This window comes from Schistocerca cancellata, chromosome 7 (genome assembly GCF_023864275.1).
Source record: "Schistocerca cancellata isolate TAMUIC-IGC-003103 chromosome 7, iqSchCanc2.1, whole genome shotgun sequence".
Classification (NCBI taxonomy): domain Eukaryota; kingdom Metazoa; phylum Arthropoda; class Insecta; order Orthoptera; family Acrididae; genus Schistocerca; species Schistocerca cancellata.
The window spans coordinates 371623686-371651491 of record NC_064632.1 but is presented as its reverse complement, the minus strand read 5'-3'; the positions used below and the strand labels follow the sequence as shown (position 1 = coordinate 371651491).

General features: G+C 37.5%; 1 protein-coding gene across 1 annotated transcript in view; it reads right to left on the bottom strand.

Moving 5' to 3' along the window:
• LOC126092046 (protein unc-80 homolog) overlaps positions 1-27806 on the bottom strand; it is a 1190994-nt gene that overhangs the window by 482631 nt on the left and 680557 nt on the right. The window contains exons 27-30 of the mRNA XM_049907452.1: positions 27100-27215; positions 26083-26273; positions 18124-18339; positions 12391-12526 (exon numbers count right to left, since the gene is read on the bottom strand). Of these exons, the coding sequence (XP_049763409.1) occupies positions 12391-12526; positions 18124-18339; positions 26083-26273; positions 27100-27215 (659 nt within the window). The remainder of the gene's footprint in view (positions 1-12390; positions 12527-18123; positions 18340-26082; positions 26274-27099; positions 27216-27806) is intronic.

Genomic DNA, 27806 nt, shown 5'->3' with positions numbered 1-27806 from the left:
AGGGCACAGTGTCCAGGATAAACTATAGCATCCTACATTCAAGAGGTCTTTGAGCTGTGTAAAATAGTGGGTCCTAGAATGAAGGAGCAAGATAAGGTTGCACATCTCATGAAGGGTGTTGCCGAGGACATGTATCAAGCCCTACTCCTGAAGGAGGTTCTGACAGCAGATGACTTCACAAAATGGTGCCAGTATATCGAGACAATGCATCAAAAAAGAAGTTTGAACGGCTTCCAAATGTTGCATCGATGTCTGTGATGGAGGAAGCAACTGATTTCACAAGTGTAGTTCGTCAGATAGTGAGAGAGGAAGTTCAGAAGGCACTTGGTTTGCACTGAGAGCAAAAAACCAAGACCCTTCAAGATGTCATAAGGGAGGGAGTGGAACAGACATTGAACCCAATGTCTCATCCTTCATTTCCCTTTAAAATGGTGAAAAAGTCAAGATCCAGATGGAGTTCCATTCCTACAATGCCGCATGAGGAACCTGTTTGGCACCAAGGAAGACTGACGTCTGGAGGACCCAGGATAACCAACCAGGATGTTTCCACTGCGGACGACTGGGACTAGTGTTGTGCTATTGTTGAGAAAGGCGGTGGATATTTGATGATGCCTACAACAGAAGACAGCAGCTGACACAAACTGCGGGACAACGAAAATGAACAAGAAGATGTGGGTGCAGGACGACATAGGTCACCATCACCGCAAGCTAGCCTCTGGAGAGGATCAAGGTCTGCATTGCTGTTTAGAAGCTCCAGCCGATCACCTAGCTGCTGCAACCTGGAAAACTAAAGGGTGCGACCTTCCTTGGAGGTGAGGCCGCTGAAGAGAAAAATCCTCCGCCATTGATCACTACAAAAATGACAGTAAACTACTTCGATATCTTCATGGATGGTCGACCAGCCCAAGCTCTTGTGGACTCTGGAGCATCATATTCAGTCATTTCGGAGAAGTACCATCGCCAGTTGCAGAAAACCATATTTGTTGACAACAAAACATCTCTGCTGAAGGTGGCAAATGGGAAATATGTAAAACCTAGAGGAAGATGTACCATTTGTATGGATATAAGTGGCCATACACAGCCCTTAGTATTCATCATCTTACGAGAGTGTAGTCATGACGTCATTCTCAGATGAGATATTTGGAAAGCTTCTCAGGCAATTATAGATTGTGGTCGCTCAAAGATTATAGATTATGCTAGATGAGATGAGATATTGTGGACAGGAAGATGCGCATCTGAGTATGTGGAGACTATGTGTGCTGGATGAAGTAATCACTCCTGCAGTCAGCACTAGAATGGTAACTGTCAAGTGTCATGCCATGCATCAACCCATGGATCTTGTAGTGGAATGTAAGAGAAGCATATCACTGAAGAATAACTTGGTCATCCCAGCGTCTGTCATCTCGATTAAGAACGGATTTGGTGAATTGTGGATAGTTCACTGTCACCGAGAACCGCAGATCCTACCAAGACGCATGTGCATAGCAAATGCTGAGCTGTTAATTGAAGAACAGCTGAGCGTCATAGAAACCTCCGATGCTGAGTCTGTGGGCAAAATTAGTGCTACCACTATGACACAAGATCTTCTAGCTCATCTATCACCAGATCTCACTAAGGAACAACAGAAGAAGCTAATTGCCATTCTTCAAGAGTTCTCCAAATGCTTCAATCCACAGGTGAGAGTAAATTAGACAATAAGACAGTGAAGCACTGGATTAGCATTGGAGACCATCAACCAATAAGCCAGAGAGCATACCGTGTGTCAGCAATGGAATGTCGAATAATTCGCGACGAGGTACAGAAAATGATGAAGAATGACATCATTCAGCCTTCACAGAGCTCATGGTCGTCACCAGTGGTCCTTCTCAGGAAGAAGGAAGGGAGTTGGCGCTTTTGTGTTGATTACAGGAAGCTTAATAAGATAACTAAAAAGGTTATTTACCCTCTTCCACGAATTGACGATACACTAGATTGTCTGAAGGGGGCTAAGTTTTTCTCAAGCATGGACATGTACTCGGGATACTGGCAAATCGAAGTAGATGAGGCTGATTGTGAGAAAACTGCATTCATCACCCCTGAGGGCCTATATGAGTTTATGGTAATGCCGTTTGGTTTGTGTAATGCACCAGCAACTTTTGAACAGATGATGATTAATCTTCTACATCACCTGAAGTGGATGACGTGTCTTTGTTATTTAGATGACATTACAGTGTTCTCAGAGACATTTGATGAACATATAAAAAGACCGAGGGCCGTTCTTAAGTGTCTCCCACAAGGCAGACTGAAACTTAAATCCAAGAAAGTGTCTCTTTGGCGCAAAAGGAATCAAAATACTTGGACACCTTCTGTCAAACGAAGGTGGGTGGCCAGACCCAGAAGAGGTGAGATCTATAACGGAATTTCCTATTACTAAAAGTATTAGAGATGTGAGAAGCCTCCTCAGATTATGTTCTTATTACTGTCATTTTATCAAAGACTTTTCTTATCAAAGCCAGGCCACTCCAAGATTTGTTAAAAGCTGATGCTAAATGTATCTGTTGTGGTGTTCCACAAGATTCTTTTGATGTGCTGCAAAAAGCTCTGATGACTGACCCTGTACTTGGTCTGTATGATGAGAGAGCACCTACAGAACTACACACAGATCTCAGTGGGTATGGGATCGGTGCTGCTATATTGCAACTTTCAGATGGAAAAGAGAAGGTTATAGCCTATGCTTCTAGGACACTTACAAAAGCCAAGAGAAACTACTCAACTACAGAAAGAGAATGTCTTGCTGTGATCTGGGCCATGTGCAAATTTCAACAGTATCTCTATGGAAGGCCATTCACAGTTGTTACAGACCATCATTCACTTTGTTGGCAGACAGGTCTTAAGGATCCAACAGGACAACTCACCAGGTGGGCACTACGTCTTCAAGAGTATCACATTACCATAGTGTACTGAAGTGGAAGAAAACACCAAGATGCCGACTGTCTCTTAAGAAACCCTGTGCAAGACTATCAAGACTTTGATGAAGATAGTGACTGTCTCACTGCACTCCAGGATCTCTCTGCTAAGCAGAAGAAAGATGCCAAGATATCTCAAATTATGCTTGCTTTAAATCTGTCAGAGAATGTGAAAGGACAATTTAAGGTAGTTAATGGATTACTTTGCAAGAAAAACTTTGATCCATTTGGAAGGAGGTGGCTACCAGTGATTCCTAAACACATGCACTTAGATGTTCTACAGAAATTTCATAGCACACCTGAGGCTGGACATTTAGGATTTATTAAGACCTACGATAGAATCCACAACAGATTTTTCTGGCCAAGTTTATTTAGGAGTGTCTGTCACTATATGTAGCACTGTAGAGAGTGCCATAGGAGAAAGGCTGTTCCTCGGAAACCGCCTGGCCGACTTATACCAATCCCACCAGCCAAAACACCTTTCAAGCTTGTTAGGATTGACCTCCTTGGACGATTTCCAACGTCTGCAAGTGGCAATAGATGGATTATTGTTTGCATTGAATATCTGACATGCTATGCCATTACAAAAACCGTGAAAACAACTGAAGCATTTGAGGTAGCCAAATTCATCATGGAAGACATTGTATTAAAACACGGAGCCCCAAGGTCATTAATTACGGATCGAGTGAAAGTTTTTCAATTGAATATTGTGACAGAGATAAACTGTCGGTGCAACATTACTCACCACATGATGACTGCCTACCACTCACAAACTAACGGGCTTACTGAACGCCTTAATATGACCTTGGCTGACATGCTATCACTGTTCATAAATGTTGAGCAAAGCAACTGGGATGAGGTGCTACCTTTTGTGACGTTTTGCTACGACACTGCCAAACAAGACACGACAGGATTTACACCTTTTTCCTGCTGCATCGGCATGAGGTGTCTATGACAATGGACACTGTGTTTCCATTACATTCTGATGACATAGATGATGACTACATTGGCCAGGTTCTAAACAGAGCTGAGGAACCTCGGCAGTTAGCTTGACTCCGCACACTGCAGGCTCAAGAAAATGATCACCAAAAGTATGACGCGACCAACCACCTCATCTAGATCTTCACTCCTGTTCAGAAGATTGGTCTCTCTCAGAAGCCCCTCAGGTGTAATTTGGACCTTATAAGGTTGTAAGACAGTTATATGATGTAACTTATGAAGTTGAAGATTTCGACCCCGACACAAGACGACGAAAGATCAGAGATACGGTCCACATCCTTCGAATGAAGCCCTACAAGGATCCTGCCACCCAGGGTAAATTCAAAACTCCAGTGACAGACAACAAGCAGAAAGGTGACGAAGAGCATAGCGGCAAAAGAAGTTCTAAGAAGATCACCGCCAGGGCAAGCATCAGTCATCGGGAGTCAGATTTTGCAGGACCGATGACTCATTTCCGGACTAGGAGGACGTAACATAGAGATGCTGTTCACTTAAGGAGAAAGCAATGTTGCAGAAGTAGCTGAGTAGCACTGTGGTGTAGTGGTTATGATACTAAACTGTTGCATGGAGGGTTGTGAGTTCAAAACACACCTGGACAGTACAATTTTACTTTCTATATTTGGTTCTAGTACATTCTAGAAGTATCCACAAATATCAAGATCATTGTATTGGAATGTTCAGTAGCTGTATATATACTGTATGTGTTTTGGCTGGAGGCAGTTCGCTCCACGTTCTTTTATGTGTATGTGCTGAATAAACCTTCATTAAGTGAAGTTAGTGTTCGTCATTCATCTAATTACACCTTCTTCTACGTGACAATATGGATGAGTATTTATAATCGATAAGTCAAACAATGGAAAATCCAGGATGGAATGTAACAATGTTATGAGAAGAAAAGTTGCTACTGACCATATAGCGAAGCTGAGTCTCAGATAGGCACAACAACAAGACTCTCACAATTATAGCTTATGGCCTTCATCAACAATAGACAGACATACACACACACACACAAACACATTCATGCAAATGCAGCTCACACACTGTGAGGGTGTATGCGTGTTCGCATATCTATTGCTGATGAAGGCCTTAAAAGCCAAAAGCTATAATTGTGTGAGTCTTTTTGTTGAGCCTATCTGCGACTCAGCATCTCCACTATACAGTGAGTAGCAACTTTCCTTTTCATAATATAACCAACAATCAATAGGCCTACTTGATTCAGTTGCTGCATTTATGTTTTACATAATATGCACTCCAGTATAACAATAAAAGCAACAAATATAATTTAGACTCTAATCAATGTATACACACCAACCAACATCATCAACAGAAAACTACATGAAAGACCAGAAGTCTGCAACTGATATTCCACAAAGAATACCAAGAAATCATGCCGAAATTACCTTGGGTGCAAAGAGAGGAAATTTAAGTATTGGGTAGGCATATGGTCAGGACATTGTAGGAGTTGTAGTGATTTCTGTATAAATTCTAGAACCTCTCAGCCTTCTACCATCTTGAACACACAATATTCTGGATATGAATGTGGGATGGTAGAACTGTATCTACTGCGTGTCACATGTTTGTGTGTGCAGGTTTAAAATTGGTCGTGGGTAGAAAGAAGACGCGGCTGATGAACAGCACTGACAAGTACCTGATGGGAATCCATAAATGTTTTTGAGAGTGTGTAAGGAAGAACGGTGGAGTTTATATGCAGCTCTGTTCTTATTGGGTCATTGACTATTGTTATTAAAACAAAGACAGTTGAAAAAGAACACTTGAAAACTCTTGATGTAGCCTTAATAAAGGCAAGACTTATTTTCTGATTTGTTAAGAAAAGTTATGGTATCAAAACCAACTTTCTTTTAATTGTAATTTAATTTGTTTCTGACATTTGACTGTTCAAGGGACTTAACAGAAGTTATATACTTATGTTGAAAGTGAGAGTTTTATTGTGTATGAAAGTCAAATACATGGTTAATTGGCAAAATGCAAAGTTTGTATGTCAACTTATTTCATAAGTAGAAAGAGTTTAAAAATTCCTGTACCTAGTGTTATTCAATGGAGCAGAAGATAGTAGAGTTGCAGTAGCCAGCTATCCAGTAAAGAAGAGTGGCAGCAAATTCCAAGTAAGTCACCACGTAAAGAAGTGGAAGGTGGTTTGGGGCAATAAACCGAAATAACCCAGATTCACGCTCGTGTCGGAAACATTAGACAGTCACTACACACATCAATTGCCATGGTTGCGGATGTTAGCTCTGTTCACACCATCCAGTGATGCTGTTGTGGCATGAGTTGAGTGACTGTGCAGTGACAAATGAATGGCATCAAGTGCCCAGTTTGTGTTCACCGCTTGGTCTGCAGTGTTAGTGTTTATTACTTACTCCTTGGAGTTGTAACTCATTTACTTTATTTTGATTCTGTTCTCTGCTTGCTGTATACTGACAAGGCACCTATAGAAATTGATTCTTCCCTTTCTGTAATTCTGCTTTAATAAAATTGTTCAGTCCTATTCTCAGCATGTGACTGAGCACTTATTAAGTACAGGTAGCACCACAAGATCTAATATTCTTGTCAGTCACTGTTTCAATGTCCATCTTGTAGTGGAGATGATGCAGTACTGAGACTGTTTTCTGCCACCTATGTCTTTCTGAGTCAGCACTTGTCTTTATTTCCTGTTAAACAGCAACTCTACAAATAAGCTCAGACTTTAATCTTTCATCAGTGTTCTCTGCTGATGGAACCGTGATTATATCCTGAACTTCAGAAGCACAGTGGTGATCAAGCTGACTCACTATCACCGCAAATTTAGTCACATCTGCTGTAATTTCAGTATAGCAAAAGCTGGCTTTGATCTGAGCAAATCAGATAACTGAATTATGTGAACAAAACTATGGGAGGCGAATGGTCAGCCATGAGACTGCAGGTGATTCCATCCTGTAATCAATATTATTGCTGGACCAGTACTTTAAGCACTGATCATCTTGGGGTCACCACTGATGGGAACAGATTGTGTAGTGCTACCTGTACTCAATAAGAGCTCAATCACAAGCTGAGAATAGGCTTCAACAGTTTTACTAATGCAGAATTACACAAGGGAAAGAATCAGTTGCTATTAATGACTTGTCAATATAAAGCTGGATGAGAACACAATCAACATAAAATAAATGAGTTACAACTCCAAGGAGTGAGCAAATAAACATTAACAGCCAGCTGGTGTGGCTGAGCGGTTCTAGGAGCTTCAGTCCAGAACCGCGCGACCGCTACAAACGCAGGTTCGAATTCTGCCTCGGGCATGGATGTGTGTGATGTCCTTAGGTTAGTTAGTTTTAAGTAGTTCTAAGTTCTATGGGACTGGTGGCCTCAGATGTTAAGTCCCATAGTGCTCACAGCCATTTGAACCATTAAACATTAACACAGCATTACAAGCAGTGGACACAAACTTGGTGGTTGGTGCCATACATCTGTCACCACACAATCACTCGACTCACATCAAACTGCATCTATTGATGGCGCAAAAGGAGAGAACTTGCATGACAACACAAGTCGATGTGTGTAGCATCAGCTACGGCATAAGTAGACTAACCACAATACTATGGAGCTCACTGAACTACGCAGAAATCACAGTCCATTTTTTTAAACTGACATTCCTCAAGAAAATGTCCTGTAAAGCTAATCCAATTGTTAGGAGGATATTGGCTGGAACATGTTACAAACTCTCACAATAGTACAATAAATGCCTTGAAACTTAAAAAAACCCTCAAAGGTATAGTCTTAGATTCCAATCATTGCCTACGAAATTCTTCTTAGATGTGACTCCACAAAAAGCAGAGAACTGAAAATTATGATACCAATATGCAAATATGATGTACAAAACATCAACCATAATAAAAATTTTGCATAGGTAACAGAAAAAGCAAATCCACCAGATTGATGCTTATACAAGCAGAAGAAAAAGTAGCATGACAAACCAGGACACAGAAACATGCCTAACAGACAGATGGATGCAATCAGCTCACAGAACTCAAACAAGAAGTATGGCATTAGTGGTCATGCAGTAAATCAAAAGAACATCAATGTGTATATGTGGAAAAGGAAAAAAGAAAAATCCTGGATTTCCCAGTTAAAAATACACTTTTTCCCAGGTGAAAATACACATTTTCTGGGTTAAGTGACAATATACTTTATCAATCCTTTGAATGGTTAAAGTTTTATACAGCGGTGTAGAACTTCCTGGCACTTTATAAATGAAGGCAGTTAATGCTTGACTGCCAAATATCTGGTAATGACATAAAGTCAGAAAACTGAAACTAATAAACACATTTCAGCCCTCCATAATTATGTGTATGTATTGAAATTCACTTGCTAGCTCCTGACCACAGAAATCCTTTTATTTCATTTGACATGAGAGCTGTAAATGAACAGGAAACAGCAAAATCATTAAAACTACACACAGGTAATGTGGAGATTACCCCCTTCCCACTACAACTCAGACTTCTCTGCGCATGTGAATCTGGCAGCTTCGATGCGCCAGAGAAATTTTTCTGGGTAGCATATGACTGGTTGTTGCTACTGCTGATACAGCTAACAGCCACACTTCAAGTAGCCATAAGCAGGAAAAGATAATGCTCATATCCCACTCAACTGCACATGTGCATATCAGCAACTGTCCAAATTAACCTAATGTAAACCATTGTGACGTGACACTCATAGGAAGCAGTATTTTGTTACGAAGTACTGCATAGCCTTCATCCTAAAGTATTTGACACATTTTGTTATTGGCATATGCTTGTGTGTGCACTGTGTTTTATTGTTGTAAATGGTGCATTTCTTTTGCAACATATGTTTTGTTTTTTTTTCCCCTCATTTATGTTTTAGTGTTGGATTATTACTCTGCAATAGTAGGAAAAAGCAAAATTCTTTGTTAGAGTGTCAGTTCTTACCTTTAAAAATTACAAAAATTTAACTGAAAACTAAAACAATGAAAACTTCCCAGAACTCTAAAAAAAGTTTCGAGTTTTTCCCAGTTTTCTCCTGGACAAAAAAATTCCCGGGCCTTCCCCCGATTTCCCAATTGTCCCAGGACCTATACAGCCTGAAATGTACACTCTCTAATATGTCATGAAAGCACAAAACCAATAGAAAAATTTGCAATCAAAGTGCAGAAGCAAAATTTTGAAATATAGAATAAGAATTACAGCTGCAGTTCAAAGACAAGACTGTGGAAATTGCTCACACCAATAGCAAAAATTGCCAGATCACCACTAAATACTTTTCTTAATTAGTTAATTGGAAAAACAGCAAAAAAAATCAGTTTCATTTTCTCTGTGCAAAACCTAGATTCAAAACCACTGAACATTCAGGAATTAAATGGATAATACAATCTCTGAAAAACAGTAAGACTTCATGAGTAGACCAAATCACTGCAGAACTATGGGAAAGTGCAGGAAAGAACATCATTGCGAAACTGAAATAATTTTTTTATGAAGTCTGGCAAAAATCTGTGTCTGGAAGTTGGCACACATACACTCACAACACAAAAAATGGAAGTAAGACACATGATAACAGCAATCATGAAATCCCAGTACTTTCAGTTACCTACAAAATTATTTCCAATGTTCTTTTGAATTGAGTAAAACCTAAACTAGATTCTCAACTTGGCAAATACCAGAATGGAGTCAGAAAATTGTGATTATGCATAGAGACAACTTCTTCATCTGAAGAATTCTATGAAATACATCTGAAACACAGCAAACAGAGGGCATGTCATAAATTTTTCAGTTTAAGGTAAGGGAGGGGGGAGGCAAAATAGACTGAGAAGCTCTGTTTGGAAATACTCACAGAGCCAAAATCAAAAGTCCAATTTACAGGAAAACCAAGCAAAAAATTTAAAACAGATGCTGGAGTATGACAAGGATGTGGTTTATCCCTGTTACTATTCTACTGTGACACTGAACAAATGTACAAGAATGAGGAAGAGCACATGCACCAGCACTCCAAGGTGTATAATTAGATTTTGTAGCCTTTGAAGACAACTCAGTGCTAAATGCTTAAGACATTATAATGCACAGAAAAAATGCGAAATATTGCATGAACAGTTAGGAAAATTAGACTACTGGCTTCATCTGAGAAAAGAAAATACATGGCAACACCATCTAATCCTGAAAGTGACAATAACAAAATTATCTGTGTTAAATAATTTGAGTACTTGGGTGACTGGATCACTGAAAATTGTAACAAGTAGATGGTCTTAGAATTCACATTTAAAAAAATAGAAACTACATTTCAGTTGACAAAACAAATATAATAAAGAAATGCCTTTCCTGAAACTGGGAAATCTAACTAGATGGAATGTATCACTCAAAACCCAATGCAGATATCCACAGGCAAATCCTTAAAACCACAGTTACAATGCATATGCAAACAATTAAGCTCGCACTATGTAGAAAGAATTGATCCAAACCAACTAATGAGATGCTATCAAGAAAGTACACAAATATGGGTACTTGAGGAAGAAAGCAAAGGACCAAACAACAGATGTGGGTGGAGGAAAGGAAACATACTCACTTGTTGCGCATGAAAGAATACTGTGGTAAGAAGGTGGGCAACAGATGTTGATTCTGCATGACCAAGAGACCCATTCATAAAAGAAAGAAAATAAAATAAGATAAAATCCTACAATTATGGCCAAATATTATGCCTCTATAAGCTTTTGTCAGTTCTCACATTAATTCTAAACATAAATTCTACAGCTCTACAGTTCTGTGCTGACCTTGTTACAGTTCAAGTCACAGCACCATCCATACTTATTTTCCAAATGAAGTCCAATAATTTGTTTGCATACCAGCACCATAATTTATTAATTGCTAATTTATTAAATTTATGCAACAAACAAGACACCAAATACATGTCATTGCTGGTCCATTTGAATATTTTCAAAGCCTTCTTTATTTGTGGTGTAGGCTTCATTAATGATTTTTATTCTATTCAAAAAATGGTTCAAATGGCTCTGAGCGCTATGGGACTTAACATCTTAGGTCATCAGTCCCCTAGACTTAGAACTACTTAAACCTAACTAACCTAAGGACATCACACACATCCATGCCCGAGGCAGGATTCGAACCTGCGACCGCAGCAGTCCCGCGGTTCCGGACTGAAGCGCCTAGAACCGCACGGCCACCGCAGCCGGCCTATTCTATTCTCAGTTTGATTAAAGAAGTGAGACAGAGACTACAAAAGTGACCAAATATACTGGTTCTACAGTAAGCACTCTCACTGTAATAATTTTGGCTGTGGTAGATAGTTTTCAGTGTGAAAAGGAGAATTACTGTAGCTTAAGCACGGAATAATCTTTCTGTATTCAAAAACTTAAATTTACTTCCTTACTATTATATCTTAAAGTGGCAATTATTCACAATACTCTAGCAACTACTGAAGTCAAGTGAGCCAAATATTCAGCACCATAGCTAGAAACCAATAAATGATCACAGTGTTCCAAAAAATTCCTGTGATGACATGAAGTTTCAACTACAACAACTTAAAAATGTATGTCCATAGCCAATATCCTACTTGAGCATGTTAGGCTCTTACTGTGTGTCCACAATAACTTAATGATTTCACTGGTGGAGCCAAAAATGGTGAAAATCAACACCAGTTGAAAGGTACTCATTTGTATGTGAGTGTCGCCAATGTTAGGCTGCCGCTGGATGTGAAGTATTACTGTACACATAGTCAATGGTGATGGTGCCAATGCTATGGAGAGCAGCCAACTCTGAATTACCCTCAATGCCCCTCTCCCCTCAGCAGTCTGATGTAGAGGCATGGCATACCTTCTGCTGTTCCTGATAACCACAGTGCAAATCGTCCTCTAATCATGGATAAGCAGCAGAGATGTGGCCTGTATTTTCATTAAACATGTGCTGAAATGTATTCACTTGGTATATTGTAGATAATTTTAGCAAAAACTCATGCAACAGTAACAAACAAATTTATACTTCCTGAGCCAGCAGACAACCAGTGACTACAAAGCAAAGAGTTCAATGATCTGCTAGCCAAGACCCATGTCATAATAATATTTTTTGATGGAAATACAGTTACTGGTGTGTCAGAGAATGAAATAAAAACCTTCAGCATACAGTAAAACTGTGGCACATAAAATTTATAGAATGAGTGTCCACTAATGCTGAAAGTTATGTTTGCACTGCACATTAGTTGCACATACTGTGAAGAATAGCTTGAGTGAAAGAGAACACTCCCTTTGGGCATAAAATTCTGAGGGTCACCAATGTTATTGTTGCATTAGTAGTTAACTCAAAATGATACTGCAGCGACCACTATCTGGTGATGATGTCTGTCAGAGACCTGGGCTCCAACAGACATTAGTATGAAGCTTCACCACATCACAGAGTCATGGACTATAACTTGAACAAAACATATAAAAAGACTGCTGCACCTTCATCGAGGAAATCCTCCTCTTCATCTTCCATAAGCAGTTCTTTTTGCCTTCCTTCTTCAGTAACCATAGATACAACTTCTGGAACATGCTGTTTATCTTTCTGTAATAGCTCTTCTAAGCGATTGCCAAGTGCCTGAAACAACAGTATACTTTGAATTTTCATGTGTTAACACAAACAGTGGTACACTTTTAACAACTTCTGGTGTGCATACAAAATCACATCTATGTCTGAGAATAACCCTCTCCCCAGACAATATTCTGCATTCATCATATCAAGAAATTCCCAACCAGTCACAAATATGGACAGATATTTTTGTAGATTGTATGTTCTTCAGTAAGATATTTTTCATTTTGGATAAAAAGTTCTGTAGAATTCAATAAATACCAAATTCACCTTGTTACAGTTGTTCATGGTTTTAGGATACTTTGTGTTAGGTGTCTTTGCAATCCCAAGATGGATGTCAAGAAGAACCCCACTTTGTGCAAGGCAAGTCTTGATATTTGATTTCAGAGTGTGTTACATATTGTGCAGTACATGCTTGTGAATAAGTGGTAGTTATAACTCACTCTGCTGCCTTTTAGCAAACAAGTATGGCTTGTGCTCTGTTTCAGTCTACATCTGTACACTGCAAGCCACCTTACAGTAAGACACCTTGGTTAATTCTGGTAGCACTATTATCTCCACCCCCACCCTTTCCCTGTTCCATCCACGAATAGTCAATGGGAAGAGCAACAGTCACTAATCCCCATATGAGTTCTGTTCCCATTTTCTTGTTACAGTATTTTTGTGAGATGTATGTTGGATGAAATAATATGTCTCCCAACTCTTCTTGGAATGTACACTCTCAGCAGTTTCACCAGTAAACTTATCAGCGACAAAAATCTCATTTTGTAGCTTCTGACACAGGAGTTCGTTGAGCATCTCCACGACACTCACACTTACTAAGTGAACTTGTGATGAACATGCCACTCTTCATAGAGTCTGCTCTGTCTCTTTTATGTTTATTAATTTTGAAATTTTAATGAACATTACAGAAAAGGTAATCTAAGGATGAATTAGTCACTTTTAAGGCACTATCTGCTTTGAATTACCATGTTTGTGTATCTCAAGAAAGTAGAGTCTTGATATTTAAAAGTGAATATTCCTAGGTTAGGTATGCCTATGACATCCATGAATATGTATTTCAAAATACAAATTACTAAAGTCATATTTATTGTTTGGTCCAGTATGCATTTCAGAGAATGTCACCTTCATCATCCAGCAGCTTTATTACTATTAAGAAGGTACAAACATTTGGCTTCTTGTGTGGTAACCTTTGGCAATTGCTGGCAGTATGAGACAAATACTGTTTCAATACAATGTCCAAATTTATGTGGATGCTTTGATTCCAAAGGTGAACAGTAATGTAATACAGGGTAACAAAGCAAAACAAGAAATGCTGAGTTCCATTTTCAAATTTTCCTTTACAAAAGAAGACTCAGGAATAATGTCCCAATTTAATTCTCTTACCACTGCAAAGATGAATGAAACAGATTTTAGTGCCAATGGTACTGACGAACAACTGAAGTCGTTAAAACTGAAAAAGGCTTCAGGACCTGGTGGGGTCCCTACCAAATTCTATACTGAATTTGCAGCTGAGTTAACCCTCTTTTAACCATAATATACCAAAGATCCCTCAAACAAAAAACTATGCCCAGTGGTTAGAAGGAAGCACATGTCACACCCATTGACAGGACAGGAAGCAAAAGTGATCCACAAAACTACCATCCAGTATCTCTGAATCCATTTACTGCTGAGTCTTAGAACATACTCTGAGCTCAAACACTTCTGGAAAGTATTAAACTTAGAACCATGCCAATATTTCTTAGCAAAAAGTACTAGTGTATTAGGCATCAATCGAAATTTGTGAAAGGGTCGAAGATTTCTTGATAGGTAATGTGAAGAATATAATCCTGGATGCAGTCACTGACATTGGAAATATCTTCAGGCATGTTCCAGGGAATTGCGTTCGGACCTTTGTTGTTTACTTCAAGTATTAATGACCCAGCAGATAGTAATAATAGTAATCTTACAATTTTTGCTGGTGATGAAGTTCTCTATAATGAAATATTGTCTGAAAAATGGTGCAGTGGTATTCAATTAGATCTTGATAGAATTTCAAAGCCATATACAGACTGGTAACTTGCTTGAAATGTACAGAAATGTAGGCACTTCACAAAATGAAAAATGGCAGTATCCTATGATAACAAAATCAATGAGTCACAATTGGAACTGGGCATATAGATACCTGGGTGTAAAAATTTGTAGGGATATGTAATAGAATGATCACATAGGTTCAGTCATAGATAAAGCAAGTGTTAAGTGTTTGGTTCATGAGCATCATGGAAATACTGAAAAAACTGAACTGGCAGCACTGAATCTAGGAATATACTATAACTCCACATGTATCACTACTTTAGGAATCACAAAGGCAAAGTTAGACTAGTAAGAGCATGCACAGAGATGTTTATGCGATCATTCTTCCTGTGCGTCATATGAACGGGAGAAGAAATAATCATAATAAATGGTACAATGGGAAGTACCCTCTGCCTGGCACTTCACTGAGGTTTGAGGATTACACATGTAGAAGGAAAATTATAAATATCTTTCAGTGGTCATAGGCCCATTTCCTATTCGTTTTCATGTCACATATACTTTCTGTAAGTTGATATAAACAAAGATGTTTTATTAGGATTTAACAAATGTAAAGAATATGTTAAATGATGTTGCAAACAGTGGCAACTTTACATGACATTTTCAATTATTATTATACTGAGTTGATTATGTGTATAGGGAGACAGACAGACAGACAGACGACAGATAGGTAGACACAAGGACAGATAGATAGATGGATAGATAGACAGAGAAAGAGAGAGAGAGAGAGAGAGAGAGAGAGAGAGAGAGAGAGAGAGAGAAACAGATAAGAAGTGGGAGCACAGATTAACAATGACAAAGCCATCTCTTGTTGTGCACATTATTTCAAAAGGTTTCTCATTGTGATGGGGTTATAGCATGATTTTGATATGAAATATTTACACCGAAGTGCCAAAGAAACTGGTATAGGCATGCATTTTCAAATACAGTGATATGTAAACAAGCAGAATACAGTACTGTGGTTGGCAATGCCTATATAAGACAACAAGTGTCTGGCACAGTTGTTAGATCAGTTACTGCTGCTACAATGGCAGGTTATCAAGGTTTAAGGAGTTTGAATGTAGTTTTATAGTCAGCCCATGAGCGACAGGACACAGCATCTCTGAGGAAGTGATGAAGTGGGTATTACATGAGTGTATCATGAGTATCAGGAATCTGGTAAAACATCAAATCTTTGACACTGCTGCGGCTGGAAGAAGATCCTGCAAGAATGGAACCAACAACGATTGAAGAAGTCCAACCCTTCAACAAATTGCTGCAGATTTCAATGCTGGGCCTTCAACAAGTGTTAGGGTGTGAACCATTCAACGAAACATCATTGATATGGGCTTTTGGAGCCAAAGGCCCACTCATGTATTCTTGATGACTGCACAACACAAAGTTTACACCTCACCTGGGCCTGTCAACGACATTGGACTGTTGATGACTGGAAACATGTTGCCTGGTCAAATTGTATTGAGCCAAGCCAATGGATGTGTATGGGTATGGAGATAGCCTTATGAATCCATGGCCCCTGAATGTCAGCAGGGGACTGTTCAAGCTGGTGGAGGCTCTGTAATACTGTGGGACATGTGCATTTGGAGTTCTATTGGACGACTCCTGATATGTCTAGATACAACTCTGACAGGTGCTACATACATAAGCATCCTATCTGATCACCTGCATCCATTCATGTCCATTGTGCATTCTGAGGGACTTTGGTAATCCAGCAGGACAATGTGACACCCCACACATCCAGAATTGCTACAGAGCGACTCCAGGAATACTCTTCTGAGTTTAAACACTTCCGCTTGCCACCAAACTCCCTAGAAATGAACATTATTGAGCATGTCTTGCAACATGCTGTTCAGAAGAGATCTTCACTGTGACAGCTCTGCAGGATTCATGGTGTCAGTTCCCTCCAGCACTACTCGGACGTTAGTCAAGTCCATACCACAATCGTGTTACGACACTTCTGAGTGCTAATGGGAGCCCTACATGATATCTGGGAGATGTACCAATTCCTTTGGCTCTTCAGTACATATGTGGTCAGACAGCAAAGAAGGCCCATGCAAAATCCATTCGGAACAGATAAATATATGGAGATGAGTTGTTTTCCATTAAATTACAGAAGAAATGTGGCACATCTTCTAACACACACAAGTAATTTTTAACAATTATAGTTGCCAGATTATGACACTGACTGCTTTTTAATGTAAATATATACTTCTTTCTGTGCCACTGGTAAGTCTTTGAAAGGATAACAACAACATAATGTGTGGTAAGTGATGAAATGGTAATAAGATAACGGAGCTACAAACTAATATCTTGTGGTAGGAGAAGAGGTCTCACATATGTGTCACATGAAAGCAAACATGCAACTCAGTTAGGTTCATGCATTTATTATTATGTTTGTCATACCAAGTACTCAAAATGTTAACACTGATCATTGATACATGGTATATAGTAACTCTTCATCGATATACCACACAGTGAATTTAATCTGGATTTATTGCAGCACAGATCCATGTTATACAGCACTTCATATTTATATTTCTAGTAAATGATGCTTCATCCATAAACAAAATTTTACATAGAAATGCTGTTTAAATTCATTGTTTTTGGAGACACCATATGAAGAACTGTACCCAATTTTGAAATTCATTGCCATGAAGCTGTAGATGGAAAAAATGTGAAAAGAATGAAATGTGTTGGAATGTAGGTATTTGAAAAAAAGCTGCTTTGGCTGAGACTGCCCACATTCAAGCTGCCTTGCCATGAAATGTGGATTGTGCCTTACTGGTGATAAGATGTTGAGTCATATTTGTCTTATCAGTATCTCTCATTTTTTGTTGGAGTACTATAATCATATTTCCAGTTTCTTGAAATTATTTTGCAAAGAGAGTGTGTGATGCCTTGCACAATTAGGATACCTTTCCGTAGTTTTAACCATAGAGTCTTTATTTTTTTACTCTAAAGCAAATGCAGAAATATCACTGTAAACAGAAAATATGGCCTATGTAGAATACTATGCAACAAGGTATAATTAAAGGAAATAAACAAATATCTTTCAGCATATAACCACATCATGGCTCTACTAGTTCGGTGACATTTGCATGAAGAAAAACCATAGTCACTTTTCCAACAGCTGTATAAATTGTGAAGGTCTGAACAGCTTAATGAGAAAGTTATCTGATCACTGGAACAGCAGAGCACAAAGGCATAGGCTTAAAAGTGCACAAGTAGACATATGAACTGTGCCTGAGTCACATGTTTGCTAAAATTTCTTACAACAGGCTAGATCTTTGTGGACACTCTTCTCCTGATGGTTTCACAGTGGGTTCAGTGCTTTTATCTTGTTACTACAATCATATATTTCCTACTTTAATTTGCCATTTACACAGTTAACAGCACGACAAGGAAATTTTCAAGACTGAAGTGAAAGTTTCATAATGTACTAAGCTTCTCAGTATGTAGCACCAGTGAATTTTAAGATATTTTACTGAGACTGGATATTAATATTAGTTACACAAATGAACAAGTGGTGTGACACATACCTCACCCCACTGATAGAACATTTTTCCAGCTGTTCTTTGTTGAGTATGAGTACGTTTCAAGCCAGTTGGTACACCCCGTGCTGGTATTGGTCCTGATGGTCGAAACATTGGAAAATTCAGTTTCATCCAAGCTGGCCATTGTCCTTTGTTACAGCTGTGCACAAAATGTGCACACTCCAACAACAGTGCAGCTCTAGCAACAACTGGTGCATGAGGCTAAAATCAAATTATTTTACTCAATAAAAGAAGAGAATAAAATTGATGTCATACTCTATGTTTACATTTAAAGCAATTAATCTTTATTTTAATCTATGTTCTATAATTAATAGCATCATTATTTGCAATAGATCTCTTAAAAGAAGTAAATAATTTTAATATTATTCTGGATATATGATTGGCAGCATGAGCAAGAAATTAAAACTTTGAATTAATGATTAATAAAGAGTACTTTCAGACCCCCATAGTGACCATGCATGGTAAAATGGGGGCTCTAAAATGAACGGATAAAATAATAATAAAATCCATCTACTGTGTTTTCCAATACAGTGGTGTATTTATTTACCAAAGTGTAGTTTCATCAACATGGTATCGAAGGACCTTCATCATAATGTGAGTACAACAGACAGGCCTAGCTGTTAATTCAGCTGCTTGTTGACACTACGACAAAATATCATCTTCAGTTCATTTAAGCTCATATGTGCTCATACACAATTTTACATGATGAAACTATAAGTTTCATAGTTTGTCATGAACTGCAGTGTCCTATGAATCATGTAATATCATCTTTGCAAACTTTTTATGCACATTTATTAAATTTGAATTGACACTAATCCAAACATATGGCTTTCGTCAACTGCCTACAAATCTATTGCTACACAGTCTCCTCAAGACAAGTTAGTATAATTCTTAAGGAATAGTGACAATATGGTTAATTGTAGATATTGTGACTTTATGATTTTTTTAGAATAGATATGGCAATAAAAATTTCTGGTGCAATGTAAATAATTTGGGAGTAAATGTTACAACTCATGAACTGTAGTTATTGAAAGACACATCAACAAGACTGAAAATTTTGCTATCTTACTTTGATTTCAGTGTCATCATAAGAGCCTTGTGGGATGAAGTAATACAGTGCTTGATTTGCCTTTAAATGAACGTTTGTAATTTTGACAGTAAACCTCCCTGTGACACCCAACACAGCTCCATGACACATATGAGCTTACTAAATCGACTCAAGATTAAACATACTGTTATCATTTGGAACTTCTCTATCTCATCTATTAATCTATCTGGTAAGGCATCCAGACTGATTGTCAATACTGAAGAATTAGCCAAATGGGGGTCTTGTGTGTCTCCTTTCTGAAGAAGGCTTTGACTGACAGCTCAATGGGCCTGTTTGCAACTCAATGTGTCATCTTTCTGGTGAGTAGCAATCTGTCCTTTTCTAGTATTGTCAATACTCAAACTTGGACTTGCCATTGTTTGCTCTTTTCTTGAAATAGAAAATTGGCTTGGGACTTGCTAACAGTAAGGCTATGATTGCAGAACCAAACTAATGTGAAATATGCAGTTGGAATTTCACTAAGTATGTGATGAATATCTTTGGGGATTGGGCATTACACAAATTGCAGCCCATGCTGTGACACTAAACTCGCTTAATGTAAGTTAAGTAACAACAAATTGTTACTGTTGGACACTGACCATACAATCTGCAAAATCTGCTACAGTAAAGACATAAATGTGAGTTCATCTCTAGTGGTAATGCATTGCTACTATGAATGTTTTCTTGATGATTAGAATGTATGAAGTCCTACATTGTGCAACTGTATTTTCAATAGTACTCATAGTCAGAGGACGCTTCTTGAAACGTAAAAGCTAGGACCTTTCTGCTTCTTTAAAATTTGTTATAAGCATATCCTCTCTCACATTAATTAATTGAAAAGCTAATAACACATCAACAGCAATCCAAAGCACTGCCAAATATGTGTGATATAAGTAATACTATACTTTGGGAACTGTTATGATGAAATAAACGTGTAGAATGTATTCCTTATGCCTAAAGCAGACACTGTAAACGGTAGACTGATTGAAACCATATTATTTTCTTAAAATTACTGAAACACAATTACAATCGTTGTCTATAACATATATTTGAAATCCAATGTTACCTGAAAGTAAAAAAAAAAAAAAAAATCAAATTAAAAAATGTGTTTTACTACATAATTGCAAGGCATTATCCTGTCTGCCAGGCTCTTTGTTTAAGGACTGTTATTACTGAAAAGAAGTACATTTTTATTATAGCTAGGAAACACACCAGGAAGAAATTATATTCAATATTTCAGAAATAATCCACTAAAATGCAATATGTACTGTTATATTTACATATCTGACAATTTTCATCAAACAATTATGATTCAAGAATAACTGTTTTGAAGTTTACTGCAATTGTGTGGAAACAGTTAGTATCAGCCTATTGCGCTTGGTTATCTAACAACTGCTCATCCAGGATGAATATCTGTTAAAAAGTTTTTGCATAATGCAAAGAATTTTATATAACATACAACAATGTCTCTACCATGCTTTAGGAAACAAAGTTATAAAGTAAAATGACTGAACTGTGCTCAGCTGACTGCAGTGAAGAGCCGTTTTGGAGGGGTGGGTAGTGGTGTACAGAAGAGGTGTGGGGCAGTGAGAGGGAAGGGTAGCAGGGTAACAGGTGGGAAATATACCGAAGTGCTGCCTGAGGGTAGCAATTGTGGGACAACTGCCACTCCCTGCACTGAGTGTTAATTTTCTGCAGGTCTTTATGGATTTTGCTACAATTTTATAGTGTCATGACTTCTCTGTATAAAATGGTGCTATGTTCAAAAAGTTTCACAGAACTTCCAACATTATCTACTAGGCCATTGACATACATTGTGAAGGTAACGGTCCTGTAACTCTCTCTTAGGGCATGTCCAAAGTTACTTTTATGTCTGGAGACATCTCTCCAGTCAGACTGACATATTGTGTACTGTTTGCTAGAAACTCCTCAGTCCAATCACACCATTGGTCTGATATTCCATACAATTGTATTCTGTTCATAACACAGCAGTGCAGAACTGTATTGAATGACTTTGTTTAACATTAAACATTAATTTTCTACAATTACAACACTATTTCTAATAATTTACCATTTTTCTACCTCTACTAATCCCAGAAGAAAAATGAATAGGACCTTTTTGTAGAATTTAATGTAGTCTAATTTTGTACTAGGAAACTGATATTTTTGAGTTATTCAAGAAAAACTGAAAAAAAGTAAACTTTAAACACACTTCCCTTCACCATGATGCTCACACTTCACCAGTTAGCATATCTAGTATAGTGCTCATGGCACTGCTTCATATCACTGTACGAAAATTTGTGACTACACATATTTTTCCTCCTAATTTTCCTTCATGGACTGGACTAGTAGAGGAAGTGGTTTGTGTCTTTTATTTAGGAGGGTAGGCTGTGGATAACAGGTTGAAGGCGTTGGTTCACAATGGCAGAGGTACTCTCTATGGGGGCGCTAGGTCCAACCACAGTAGGGTGTCCTGGGTGATCAGATTTATGTACTGTAGGAAGTATGTAGAAGCTAGGAGTGTGAAGATGAATTGGGAGGTGCTCTCTCTTTCTTTCTCTTTCCATCTTTCTCCCATTCCCCCCCCCCCCCCTCCTCTTCCCATTTGCTGTTCACCACAGTGACCTTGGGTGTGTTAGCTGTGTGTGTGTGTGTGTGTGTGTGTGTGTGTGTGTGTTTGTGTGTGTGTGTGTGTGTGTGTGTGTGTGTGTGTGTAAGAGAGACAGAGAGAGAGAGAGTGGAGGGGGGAGGGAGTGGGGGACAGAGAGTGTTTATCCAATAATTTAGATTTACATTTACTTCCACAAATGATGAAGTCAAGACTGGTGTGCTTAATCTGTAATGAATGCTTGGTTGGTTGATGCCTGAAACTCGCAAAATTAAACAAAATATCTATTTATAAAAAAATGCTTTCTCTTCCAATCAATCTGTACAAGTTTTCTGAGCAGCTGCTGGAATCTGCGAAAATCCAAAAAGAGTCTGTAGAATCTCATACACTGATTGTTAAGAAGCACTTACGATCATCCTATGGAGTCTCTTGCTTAATCACAAAGGCCAAGAAATCATATACTACAGTTGAATATTATGTGTTACTAGCGACAGTAAGAATGACTGAAATTATTCTGGGGTCATGTGTGTGGGGGAAGAGGGTTATATTTTGGAAATTAGAAATGGCCAGTGTTTGCACCTTATTCCGAGAATCAAGGAAAGTTTGAAATTTGCAATTCACATAGGTGAATCGTCTGATGCTGCAACACCCCAGTATTTTTCAGATGAGAATTGTCAGTTATTAGTGGAGCATATTACAGACAAAATAAAATTTCATGTAGTTCACTACCCTGGTGTAAGTCATTTTATTGGACTCTACTTGGGCGACTTGAGAGTCTCTAACCGACCCTGTTTATCCAAGTGGGGAATCCAAACCAGGTGTCATTTCAGGTGACTCCTCACATTGTGGAGAGGAGAAGGCTAGGTTAAAATGCAGGATTCGATTCCACAACTTCTTGGTTCCATGTCTAGATATTTACCAATAGACAAACCAGGCCTGACATGTTACATCTAATTTATCAACAATTGAATGAGTATCTTGATGAAACTGACTTAAAATGGAATAAATGTGCAGTAGCATGTGCTGAAAGTGAACATTCTTTGATGTTGTCAGGAATAACATTAAAGAATGTATCGTCAGGGCAATAATTCGCAAACACGATACTGGAAATAAGGCAAACATTGACATTCCAAGGCACACACTAGCAATAACGGGAAACTCTCATAAAGTTAATGCCCTCAAAATTTTTAACAAATTTCCTCTTGCCACTCGGCCCTTGCCTTTTAAAAAGTTCAAAGTAAAATTTTATGACTGGCTAACAAAAACCCATGTTATCATACAAAAGAGTTATATGATATTGACAATATTGATATGAATAATTAATATTATAGCCGTATATAAGATATTTAATTTTTACATGTGATGTGATCAATATTTGTATCTTACTATCACTGTAAAAGCCTAGTCTACTGTATGTGGTCAATGGCAATAAAGAATCTGAATCTGAATGGAAATGACAGGAAGAATAGCAGGATTTCATGTTAAAGTGAAATATGTAGGCAATATAGTAATATTTTTACTGGTTGCTTAACAACACCAGAGTTACTAATCCACAAGAAATTGAAAATATCTTCAACAATTACTATGAAAATATTGTTAAAATCTGTTACAAAGCTTCAACAAACCCACACCCAACAGACAAAACAAAAGAACAACTCCTGTAGAATCTATATTCTTCTGGGAAACTACTCCTGAAGAAATTGTACTAAGTGCAAAGTATCTCAAGAATAAATTATCATCTGGAATCGATGACATATCAAAAACTGCATAAACAAAATAGCTCTCCCACTCTCAAATGTGTACAACTCATTGTTGATGGCAGGTACATTTCCAAAATGCATGAAAGTGGCTAAAGTTATCCCAGTCTTTAAGAAAGGTTAAAAAGTCAACGCAGAAAATTACAGACCCATATTGCTGTTACCTATGTTTGGTAAACTTTTGGAGAGACTAGTTCACCAAAGACTAATAAATTTTTGTGATAAGAACCAGATACTATCTGATGCCCAGCACACTTTCAGAAAAAACAAATCCACGACAACAGCCATATATGAGTATTTACACTGCACCCTAGATGCTCTAGACAAAAAACAAAAAGCAGTTGGGCTCTTCCTAGATCTGTCCAAGGCATCTGATGTCCTAGACCACAATATTCTTCTCAACAAACTGGAGTCATATGGCATCAGAGGCACCCCACTAAACTGGTTCAGCTCATACCTGACAAATAGGAAACAAAAAGCGTCAATAAAACATAACAACCAAGGACATATAGAAACATACTACTCTGACTATTGCAATATTACACAAGGTGTGCCCCAAGGCTCAATACTTGGACCAGTGCTCTTCCTTGTGTACATAAATGACCTACCGTCAAACATCAATGCCAGCACCAGTACACTCTTCACAGATGATACCAGTATCCTCATAACAAGCAAAAATGAACATGAACTCCAAGAGGCCATAAATGGAAATACAGACAAACTTGGTGATTGGTTTGAGAAAAACAAGCTCATAGTAAACACAAAGAAAACCACTTACCTAAACTTCCACCTAAGATCAAATAAAATTATGCCTGATATGAAATTACACGGATCCTAAATATCCCCAAATACAGAAACAAGATTTCTAGGCCTATGGATTCAGGATAATCTAAAATGGCAAACACACATTAATAAAACTAATAGTAAGCTAAACCAAGTGTTCTATGCTCTACGAATCCTTGCATACTGCACAAGCCCGGAAACTGTTCACACAGCCTACTATGCACAATTCCATAGTGTAATGCAGTATGGTATTATATTCTGGGGAGACTCTACACATAGCCCAAACATCCTCCTCACCCAAAAGCAATCTATAAAAATAATGAACAAGGCAAAGCCGACTGATATCTGCAGACCTCTCTTCCAAAACTTGCTCATCCTACCCCTTGGCAGCCTGTATATACAAGAACTATGCAAATTAGTAAAAAGTAATATTACAAAATTTAATAAAAATGTAAATGTCCATGACTATGGTACTAGACAGAAAATGGAACTCCATGTTAAATAAATGCGCACCTCTGCCTTTAAAAACTCTCCCTTCAACAAAGGCATTAAAATATACAATAGCCTGCCAACAGAAGTAAAAAACAGTAAGTCCCTGACTTTATTTAATAAAAAAATTAAAATCATTCCTACTTGATCATTGTTTCTACAGAGCACGTGAATTTCTGCTCCACATGGGTGGAAAGAAACATGAAAAATTGCAGCAAAGAATTTTGTAAAGAGTAAAACATTAATGCAAGTATGTGCAAAAATCTTGCATCTATATCCTGCTACTAAGCAAATTAAGTTCAGAAAGAATATCCAACCAGGTAATGTTCTGTATATGTGTTAGAGGAATATCTCACTTGAAATGTTTTCACAAATAAATGAATTTATTGCTGATGGTAAATTTGATTTTGATTCGGCTAAGCATGTCATAACTGAAGATTTAGTATATTTGGAAAATAAGTTAGAGATGTATTTTCCATTAAAATGGGTTCAAAAACCTTTTGGCATTGGTATATAACACAAGAAACACCTATCACTAAAATCTCAGGAAGTAGTTGCAGATCTATTCAGTGACTTAAACCACAAACTTGAATTTTCAAGAGCTAACTTGAACAGTGTTTGGTTTTGTGATAACGCATGATTTCTGGTGCTCTTAGATTTAGCAATGACAGTTCTTCTGCCTTTTACTGACACTCATTTGAGTGAATTAACATTTTCAACAAAGGTGCCCATTAATTTAAAACACCACTCAAGTCTTCATAATATTGAGAGTGCCATAATATTAGGTTGTAGTTTTAGAATAAACAGTAACACCCATTACATTAAAAGTAAATTTATCTCTCCAGTCTTCAGTAACATAAGCTTTCTTACATTCAAATCATATCTTTGGTTCAAACCAAAAAATTTTCATGTGTTCACAATTATTGACTCTCATGATATTAATACACATCATATGAATGCAATATAAAGGAACAATATTAAATGCAACTCAAGGGAACATTATAGTAGTTCTCAAATATGTCATGTACGCCAACAAGCATACAAACTGAACTTTTGTTACTTATTATAATAGAGATCTCATCTGACAATTCTGAATCAACATGATTGTTTGCTTCTTGGTAAAACTATTTATGTGATGTATATTAGTCAACAATTTTTATAGAAGCAAAAGAGGGAGGGGGATGGAGGAGAGTTGCAAATAGCAAATTTACAATAGTTACCAAATCAAGTGAGGCTGCCAGAAGGGGAGGATCAGGTACAGAGCCGGGTTGGTTTGTTTCTAGCAAGAATGCAAATCTCTGCATGCCTTCTAACACTGGTCGAAGTGGAACAAGTTTACGTTCCTTCAATACAACAAATTCTGAATCCCTTGAGTGGTATCCTGTTTCCAGAGAATTTCGTCGACTCATGTCTGTAAAACAAGATACTTCATTAGCAATGGATAAACTTTGAAAATATGAATCTGATATAAGCAGAAAAAAAGAACAACAATACACAATAACCCTGCAGTACTTGTATCAGCTGAGCAAAAAGAATGGCTAAAACATTTAAACTGCCTAGGTAAGTCACCAATCATGGTGGTTTGTATTTTAATTAATTACTGTACATAGAATTTCAACATTTTCATATTTGTATAATGACAGAATTGTTGCAGTACGTATATCAAAATAAAAATGAGTCACTTATTTTTTCTTATCTGAAACATGTGGTCGATAGTAATGATTTCATAAATAACTGAATTTTAACAAAATGTTTTGTAATTCTATTATGTTTTGTAATTCTATTATGCACCAATTCTTAATAAGGCTTTCTCCTACGAGGTACAGACAAAAAATTTCAAATTTAGGATTTCTTTGTTCTTTAAGGGCAAAGAGCAGCATTTTAGGATTATTCAGAATGTCTCAGTATTGATTATCATGTACATTCAACTTCCTATAGAAGGGAACCACAGCTTTTCTTCGACAGCTAAAAGCAGCCACAAAAACATTTCACACTCTGCTCCACAGGACAACAAAACAACGCTTGAAAATGATGACTCATTTTATTCTGTACTTAGGACTAAACAGGAGTACAACATGAAGATGATAGGGAATAAAACAGAAGGTTGAGATAGCAAAAGGGCAAAGAGACACAAATTTGTCTCCTTAAAGGGTACAAGAAATTACCATGTTCAAAAACAATTCTCCTTAATGATAAAATAAATCCAATGAATCTACAAGTAAACATATGGTACTTACAACTTCCAGCTGTCTCTTCCACACCCCCATCTTTCTTCTTGCCTTTTCCAAAACCAAATTTGTTCAACTGATCTTCTACACGTTTCTTTGCTTTTTGCAAGGTCTGACCAACATGGCTGGAAAGTATATTATGGCGCTAACAGAGACTCAGTACATTCTTAATTTAAAGCAAAATACTGAGAACAAACAATAAATTAATTGTATTAAAACATATAAACATAAAATACAGCATAACAATGGAAAATGGAAAATTATTCCTTCAAATGACAATTAATGCTGTTTTTCCGCAGATGAAATAAAATAAGTGCCTTAGGGTACTTAAAGCTGCGAAGTTATTCATATATCCATCCATAGAACCTGAAATAGGATTAATTAAATACCATTTAAATGATAAAGATTATTTCTTTGTTCTTGGCCTACATTTCATATATGAAAATTAGGAGAAAAGTGGGCTACTTTGGAAAACAATGATGGTTCCTCTGTTAATTGAACAGCTGCCAATTATCTCCTAGCATTTAGATTCCTATATGTGTACAGATTTCAGGAATGTAAAGAAAATCCTATATCAAGTGATTAGGTGAAATTCAGAAAAATATAAATAATGACATATTTACTTCAACACCTGGAATAAAATATATGGGAATAAACATATATCTTTATCAAAAAGCAGTGAGTTGACACATGACACTCAATTCTTGAATATTTAT